Source organism: Rosa chinensis, chromosome 2, assembly GCF_002994745.2.
Source record: "Rosa chinensis cultivar Old Blush chromosome 2, RchiOBHm-V2, whole genome shotgun sequence".
NCBI classification, from domain to species: Eukaryota; Viridiplantae; Streptophyta; class Magnoliopsida; order Rosales; family Rosaceae; genus Rosa; species Rosa chinensis.
In genome coordinates, this window is record NC_037089.1 from 34,215,280 (window position 1) to 34,223,870 (window position 8,591).

Sequence of the window (8,591 nt, forward strand, 5' to 3'; positions counted from 1 at the left end):
TGTTTCAATTGTGCGAGTTCCTCGCTATCTGAAGTGTTCAATTTTTAGGCCACTCTTTCATATTAGAACAGTAGTGGTCCTATGTGAGGTCTATGAATCTATGAGTACCAGATAGTACGTTGCAGCTCAAAGTGATTTACTCGATCAATGCATTTCTGCACGGTTGAGCTACAATACCTGACTCCTTGGGTTCACAGGAAATTATCAGTGTATAAAGCAGGTAGAAGACTAAAAGATGCTTGAAAAACAAGAACCGACAGTAAAATGCACGTGCTAAACTATTAGCTTGCCTCGCAAGCTAATCCACCGCGGCGTTAGCTTTCAGTAGTTCTACGAACATAAACTATATATTAGCTTGCCTCGAAAGCCAACCCAAGGCGGCGTTAGCTTTCAGCAGTTCTACGAACAATCTCCACCTACATTGCTTTAGCTCAAGCCTGCCTCGAAAGCCAACCCACCGCGGCATTAGCTTTCAGCAGTTCTACGAACAATCTCCACCTACATTGCTTTAGCTCAAGCCCGAAACCTCCTAAACTCCTTAAGAAGAGGCTAGATTTCCCAAACAACCTTGAATAACTGCCTCAAACAGGCTCGACAACAAGCTGCTGCAAATAATGCTGCTTTGCCAAAGCTTGCACCTCAAGGGTTCCAAGAGATTACACTAGTGGAGCTGAAACTGCAGAGACCATGTTTGAATTACGAGCCACCACTAGAATCACGATCCACAGCCCCAATTCCAGCTGTGTGATCCCAAGCACCATCACAATTGATCCTCATTCCCGTAATATCTTGAGTGGACAAGAAATCCTAAACAGCAGCACGAATCCTCTGGACAGTGCCAATGGGTACGGGACTTATGTCACCATATTTAGACTCACATCTTACTATTTCACCATATTTAGACTCAAATGCTGTATGTCACATAGCAGAATCAGTTGCAGATATTTCTAGCCCTTCTGTTATATATATGCCATGTGGCAGTAACTTATTTGTTTCAGGCTGTAACAATTTGTCCTATGTAGGACTTGGTTTCTCTTCCCTTGAAGAAATAACTAGTGATCAGCTTTCCTGTTTCGTCTAGTGTCATAAATTTTACAATTTAGTTTCTCTCCCCACCTGTCCTAATATTGCTTTCGAAAACAATACAAATTTCACGTTGCCCGGGTACCAAGTCGTGCAAGGAACCAAGCACAGATCAATCGAATTTGAATTGAATACAAACTTGGAGATTTTGTTAAGCACTACAACAACCAAAATTGAGATCATTATAGCAGCAGGAGCATTCATTTGTTGTGTATTATCAAACCTTCTGACAAGCTAATTACCATAAAACAAAATTTGATTGCTACTGAATCTCTCGAAAATATCGTACGACATCACATGAGCACTTAAATCATCCAACTTGAAATCACCTGGCCAAAAACCTGGGACACGAGCTTTTGCACCTGGGACACCTACCTTATGCATTGACTGAGAGAGACATGCCAACAACATGGGAGGATTGATTTCCATCTCGGAGTAGATAACAATCCCTCTCCATGTTGGTAGATTTCTGAAGATCATGCAAAACTTAGCAGAGCTCCAGAAGGCCAATAGTTTATTCACATTGCCTTAACAAAGTTGTGAGTGCTATGTATGAGCAGTCATATTTTCCAAGTGTCCTGGTGTTGATCTATTTCTATATACATATCACATGATCAATGGTACCGAGATAGGCAGAAAGATATTGATGACTCAATAAGTCAATAAACATGAAACTCTTAGCATGACGGCCAGGTCCATGATATCAACTCTTTAAGCAAGAAACAATGAGAAAGGTAGAACTTGCCATTTCGAGGAACCAGTTGTCTATGGGACGGTACAAATACTTTAACCTGCCTGAAACCAGCTTCTTCTTGTCCAGGTCGGTTCCCAGTTTTCTGTTCGATCTGCACGTGAAAGTTCCAACATCAGTGAAAAGACCACAGAAATATAAGTTTAACTTTCAACCCTCTTGAAGTCTCAGTGCTTAATCAAGACAATAATAATCACCATGGATATGTAGGATCATCAATCTCCTTTAACTTTTAATGATGTGGTATATCATATGCATCCAAATCAATGAAGCCATTAAACTGCAGAAGAAACAATTACGTAAGAAAAGGATGTGAATTAAAGCTCTATATAGTGGGTAAACAAGTTTAAAGAGGAGGATACTATGTGATGGAAATAAATGATTCATTTTGTGCTCAATTTGAAGCATGAATCCAAACTTTGCACCGGGGTCTTTCTGATAAGAACATAAAGAATTTCCATTGTTGTCATCACAAATATGAGGAACACCTTTTCATATCCAACTAGTGTCTCAAAGCTGGAAAACAAAAGAACATCTTCACTAATCTCCAGGAATAGTGAATCAATACCTTCCAAGAAGAGAAAAACATACATTATATTCAAATCAAGAAAACCAGAATAAGAATTAGAATAGTGCTAGGTGAAGTAGCTCGTCGCTTAAAACCAACCAGTGAACAAGCATTCACTAGTTAATGTGCTGCAGTGATAAAATATTCAAACATCATTGCCAAAACCTACTGTTTTCAATTCGGACTATTCCATTTCTTGAGCTCTTATTCTGAATTGAAATTGAATTCATATCTCATTAGACGCATCAGACATCCCATGAAATTGACTGGTATCTTATATATTCATATACCTCCCATTTTTTGAGCTAAAATCGACATTCAATGCACAAGAAAAAGGATAATGATGATAAAAGAATTTACTTGAAATAGAGAAGTAAAAGGCAAGGATTCCCATACGCCATAGCCCATCGTAATTTGCACAATTTCATTCATTAATACAAATAAAGGAAAACATCTTATTTAACATGAACAGAAGCTTCATGGAATGTCTGATGTTACACAAATATGAGATTTTCTGCTATGTCATGGAAACAGATGGGGGAATATAACGATGACAATAATACCTTTATTGGTTGCTTGCAATAGCACTTGAAACATGGACTCTTTCCCTTCAAAGTTCCTACATTAACGAAACAAGCTCGAACATTCTAGACAATTTTGTGTGAAAGTTCCAGGCAAGGTATCTGAGAAACCTGGACTTACTTTTAATGATATGGTATATCATATGCATCCAAAGCATGAGGTCATTAACTGCAGAAGAAACAAATAAATACGAAAATGATGAGAACTAAAACCTCGACTGAGTGGGCAAACAAGTTTTACGTGGATACTCATATAATTTACTTGAATCCTAACATTCCATCATTTTTCTGAAATCGGCACACGAATTTAAATATCATTGCCAGAACCTTCCATACTAAAATTGTATATGACTTTTTATATCCCTAAAATGTTGGATAACCATTCAACCTTTTGGACCTCATTCTACAAAAGCCACTCCTGTTCATCTTCCATTTTAATTTTTGAACCCTCAGTGAAGTTCGAAGAAAAGGCTACCCGAGAAAACTCTTGAAGTAAAAATTAATAGTGAGGATGGTTTCACTAGGTAAAAAGAATCAACTAGAGGTAAAAGGAGGTATCTAATGGGAGATAGTAAAGCTAGTAGCTTAATGTGGATTCACAAACTTCGAAATTTCATAAGGTGTAAATTTACCCTCAATGTACAGATGCTATCCTATAACTCCGCCATGGAGGCTTTCATAATGGAATAGTTCAGTTTATAGTATCAGAAACCTGAATTTGAATCTTTTATTACAAGTAAATAAGATATTTAAGAAAACAAGTTATAACTGCTGTTTTGCAGCTTCAAAGACCTTAATAATTTTGTTTATCCTTGCAAAGGGTGTTTACGGTGAAAATGACTTGAAATTAGTAGCTACAGTGACAATTTGATATACTTACAAAAGTAAAATTAGAACTACCGCTGGGTCTATTTCCAGCATCCGAGATCTCTAAAGATGCTGAAGGCAGACCTGCAAAAGAAATGGATACTGACGGGCACATTTAGATGGAGTTCAGAAAATATTAATGATGTCACTGGAATGTCCATACATATTCCCATATGCAGAATCAGAATATAAATGCCACTTCTTGAGCTCTTCCACATTTTATGTGAAGCTAAAATTGACATCCCTTGCAGAAGAAAAGAGAGCAATGATAATACAAATAATTTGTTTGAAATAAATAAAAAAACACACACAAAGGCAAGGACTCGTCTACCTCATCATAATTTCCATAACTTCATCTATCACACATCTTTTCATTTAAACTTTAGCCACTTCATACACTGACTGATTGTTACACAAATCTTATATAGATGAGTTTCAGAGCCAGTTTAGGAGGGGTGCAACCTCCGACAGCACGGAACCCCCCTAATTATAAGGCCCTTTTTCCTGGACATCAATCAATAATAAGACTTTGTATGCCTAATCGACATTCATGCCTTCATCCATAAGCACTAATCATAAGGGCTTTTTTTTTTGTTGTTGAAAGAAGCCTACAGCCATATACTACAAAAGGAAAATCTCAAATGTACTCCAAAGTTGAGCATCTTCCAAAATACTAAGATCCCGGGGCCAGAAAACAATTACTACTGCCGGAACTGCTTAGATCAAAAGGTATATCACGAACCATAAACTTAACACTACGTGTCCCAATGTCATCCAATATCTCAAGGCACTCCTGCAAATCTGCATCACTGACTAACATCACCCATTCTTGTTCATCATCTAGATACTTGAGTTGGAAAGTTCCATCTTGCAACCTCAACCTCTTTGCAACTTCTTCGTACAGTTTAAGACATCCACCTGAAGGCTCAAACTTGAACCTAATTGTATCTTCTTTATAAGTAGCTTTCACAATGATTTTCGATCCATTCTCATCATTTCTTGCTTTGACTTTAGGGTAGTTTCGCTCATCAAAGCTCTGAGAACTCGACGAACAACCATGCATCATTGAACCAGAACTATTTGATGAGTGCGTCAAGCTTGAAGAAGAGCTCTGAGACACAACATGGCAGTCAGAATTCTCTAATTTTGGACTCCCCTTGCTTTGATCCCATTTGTTGACTTCTTTTACCAAATATGAGACCCCAAAAGCACTTTCCGGACAAGTATGAGGAAGGATGTCATGGTCAGTCGGCTGGCATGATCCAAAATCAATTGCAATCGGCTTGGAATCCATACTACAATCAACCACAGGGATGTGTTGTTTACTTACCTCTTCCTTGGCCTGATGAGCAGATGGAACCAACATACGTTCATTCATACAACAGCCATCCTCTTCCAACATAATATCCAAACTCTTACCATCATTACAAAACATTGAAGGTACTGAAACTGGATATTTGGGAACTGGAACAATATTCTGAGCAGGCAAGTTCTTCTCAGAGAAGAAAAGATTTTTCTGTGCATCAAACTCTTGGATGGTAGACCCTGTTGCCACAAACCCTCCAGTGGTTGGGTCATACTTCAATCCTCCTTCCACCCCCTGAACAGAATCAAGTACAGTTTGTATTTTCTTCAAGGAACGATTCACCTTATTTATTTTGCGAGATGGCCATCTTGGGATCCCGTGTTGTCTGCAGATCCTTTTTAGTGTAGTGGGGCAGACTCCAATGCTTTTTGCAGCATCCTTGAGACTCCCAGAGAAGTATTGCTGTAGAACACTCAAGCTCACATTTTTCTCTGCTGTACTACGCTTTTTCTCCACCTGCCTTCTTGATCCAAGTGGTGCCTGTTCAGAAGGAAAATCTATTTTGACTCCACCATCTCTTCTATTATAAACATTTGAGGGCATCTTCTCAGTTAACTTCATTTCACTATCTGATGATGTTGTCTGAGAATCTCTCCTGGGGATTGGTGGGGCATTTGAGACTGCCTCCCTTTGAAACCCAGTGTTGGAGCCTTCTACCCCAGCCAATTCTGCATCTGACACTGTCCTTAAACTCTTACACATTCTCTGCATGGTACCCGAGAGGTTGTTTAACAAAAGTTGCTGTTCAGAACTGCCCTTTATATTAACAGGCAGAAAAAACTCTAAGATATAGTCATCATCACCAGTGTAGGTGCTCCTTAGTCTGATTGCAACAGCAGCATTCAAACCATACCTGCGTGCATGATGAACTAGTGGATAGTCATATATGTCATACACCTTCACATCATGAATGAAGAAGGGATGATTTGATTGAAGTGCTTTCCCAGCAATACCATTTCCTTCCTCAAGATGATGTTCAGCACAAGCATGCACAAAGCCTTGCATCGCTCTATCATTTATATAACAAGCTGTTTCCTCAATGCATAGTATGCATTTTTCATTTGATTTTGTAATACCCCCTCGAACACGTACTCTTCTAATTTCCTCTGCATCACCCTCAGAGTAGCAACAAGGAATCCAGGTGAGAGCCAACGGCAATGTATGTGCATGACACACAGCTCGTAAGACATCAGTAATTTCAGTTAAAGCAACCCTTTGGTTCTTTGAGAGGCACTGGGGATGAAGTCGGGGAGGCGTAGTGGTCCTCAACTTCACAGCCTGGAGGGCCTCACAAACCATCTTCATCTCTGCATCAAAGTTGAGCTTATCTTTTGTACTGACAAGTTCAAACACACCACAACATGACTTCTCAGAGTTCAGATCAAAAACCGGCAAAGCAATTGATCCACGGACCTGATGATTAGCTGCATGTTCCACCCTCAGGTACTCGTCCTTGTTGTAATAGCTAACGTTTGATGCCCACTCTGGAACTTTGGAGACAAATACACGGCCAGGAAGCCCCAGGCTAGTACCCTGCGTTTCTTCTGCAGCGAATGTAAACATCCTCGACACATCCCGATACCCTTTAAGAACATTGTCAAGCAAATAGGGCTGTTCGCAAGTGCTTAAGAAGGAGTGATCACCATGCTTCATGGGAACCCATACTTGTGCCAAAATTCCCCCACCAAAAGACTCCTTGAAAAAGGACAACGCCTTTAGCATCTTCTCATTAAGTGACCATCCATATGGCCTGGGGATCACATAGTCTGCCATATCCATGACATTATTCTGTTGAAAAGAACCATTCTTCGGTTTAGCAGCTGCATCATGAGTGTGGTGGGAATCAGTTGACGCCCTGTATTGGGTTTGCCGAAACACAATCTTGTCACCACAATCAAAAGAACTCCCCGCCTCATCAAAAGTCCCACCATCTTCAGTCACAGGCAATGTTCCACCGTTCTGTTGTGTGAAGTTCAAGGCATCCAAAGGAGCATAACTCACCGATGGATACGCGGCCGCAATCTGCTCCATTGTTCCCGGGCTGCTGCACCATCCAGCATAAGAATCGAAATTCATAAACTCAGCAATGTTGATAAACATATCCTCCGAAATCGAGTTCCTCAGTGGCACCAAACCCTCCACCTCAGCTCCAGAAGACGACCCCTGATCCTTCCCCTCTCCAGACGAAAACTGGTATTCCATATTTGGGTTTCCAAAACAATTACTAATAGAGTTGCTCCACCACACTAACAGCTGCTCAAAACTGCCTTCATCGTCAAATTGCCTCTCACTTACTAAACACAAAAATCAACAACTCTATAACCAAACCAAAGCAGCAACCGATTTCAGGACCAAACCCAAATTCAATTCCTGCACTGCCCACTACAAAAAATTACACTTCCCACGATACCCCATATTCAAAACCCAATAAGAATCGCTAAACTCACTCACCCACAAAACCCAAAACAACAAATTCTCTAGCCTCTTTTTTTTTTTTTGAACGGACAAATTCTGTAGCTTTGCATATAGATATAGAAATAGACAATAAAGCAGAAAGTCAAGAGACAACTCTACCTCAAAGTGATCTATACTGGGCTCTGCCGACCACCGCAAATTGCTGACACAAAACGCCAGAGGTTTCCATTAGGAGTAACGCCGACAAGGCACATGAGATTCAAAGCACTTTGCTCAGAAGTAAGTGAAGGGTTGTGTCTGTATGTGAATTTCGGAAGTGGATACGTGTGCAACTGATGCAAGTAAAGACACTTTAAACCGAAATTGAGGATCAAACTTCAGAGCTCCCCATTGGAAGCCCCAAAAGGGTGTTGCACATCAAGTCCATTCCAACGACCCAGAGGAAGCGGTCTTGAAAGAATAAACATATATAAGACAAATCAGCACTACACGTCCGGATAGTACAGCGCAGATGGCAAAGGTGTACGATATTTTTTTGTTCCGAATAGGGTTCGAATCCCCGCCAAGTGCTCTCTTGCATATTTTATCCTGCTAATTTTTAATATTTGTGCTTTTTTTTGATGAATTAGAAGTTACAACTTAAATCCTCTAATACAACCTATATTATGAAAATCTAAATTACAAGGACTATGGCGCAGAATTTACAAGGACAAGTACTTGCATAATGCTTCGCTGTTGTCTCCTACATATAAAAAGCCTCAAAACTGCACTAGTACTTGGTCTAGTGTAGTCTTTGGTGCTAATTTGTTGAAGCTTGGTCTCCGTTGGAGAGTGGGAAATGGAACTCAAATCAACTTCTGGAATGACAATTGATCTACAAGTGGGGCTTTTAGACATTTCGTTACGGACACTAACCTTATTAATGATATTGCTAGTTTGCTACTGTTAATGATTTTTTTG

At 39.9% G+C, this 8,591-nt stretch overlaps 1 protein-coding gene and 1 long non-coding RNA gene across 5 annotated transcripts; both read right to left on the reverse strand.

Moving 5' to 3' along the window:
- Positions 1 to 1,265: 1,265 nt before the first annotated feature.
- On the reverse strand, positions 1,266 to 2,948 carry LOC121051570. 2 transcript variants are annotated; one of them, XR_005806113.1, is made up of 3 exons: positions 2,323 to 2,948; positions 2,032 to 2,114; positions 1,266 to 1,928 (listed from the first exon to the last, which is right to left on the reverse strand). It is a non-coding gene; the product is annotated as an uncharacterized LOC121051570 (long non-coding RNA). The 2 variants fall into 2 exon arrangements; XR_005806112.1 differs by having other exon boundaries at positions 2,032 to 2,948.
- A 1,162-nt stretch (positions 2,949 to 4,110) lies between these two features.
- On the reverse strand, positions 4,111 to 8,079 carry LOC112186248 (protein NLP8). 3 transcript variants are annotated; one of them, XM_024324602.2, is made up of 2 exons: positions 7,791 to 8,079; positions 4,111 to 7,586 (listed from the first exon to the last, which is right to left on the reverse strand). In XM_024324602.2, exon 2 carries the CDS (start codon positions 7,416 to 7,418, stop codon positions 4,524 to 4,526), a length of 2,895 nt encoding a protein of 964 aa, XP_024180370.1. In that variant the 5' UTR covers positions 7,419 to 7,586; positions 7,791 to 8,079; the 3' UTR covers positions 4,111 to 4,523. The 3 variants fall into 3 exon arrangements, with proteins under 3 accessions (XP_024180370.1, XP_024180372.1, XP_024180371.1); XM_024324604.2 differs by having other exon boundaries at positions 4,111 to 7,591; XM_024324603.2 differs by having other exon boundaries at positions 4,111 to 7,598.
- Between the last annotated feature and the right edge of the window lie 512 nt (positions 8,080 to 8,591).

Excerpts from the sequence above, each read along its gene's own strand:
- LOC112186248 (XM_024324602.2), bottom strand. The coding sequence starts at position 7,418 with ATGGAATACCAGTTTTCGTCTGGAGAGGGGAAGGATCAGGGGTCGTCT.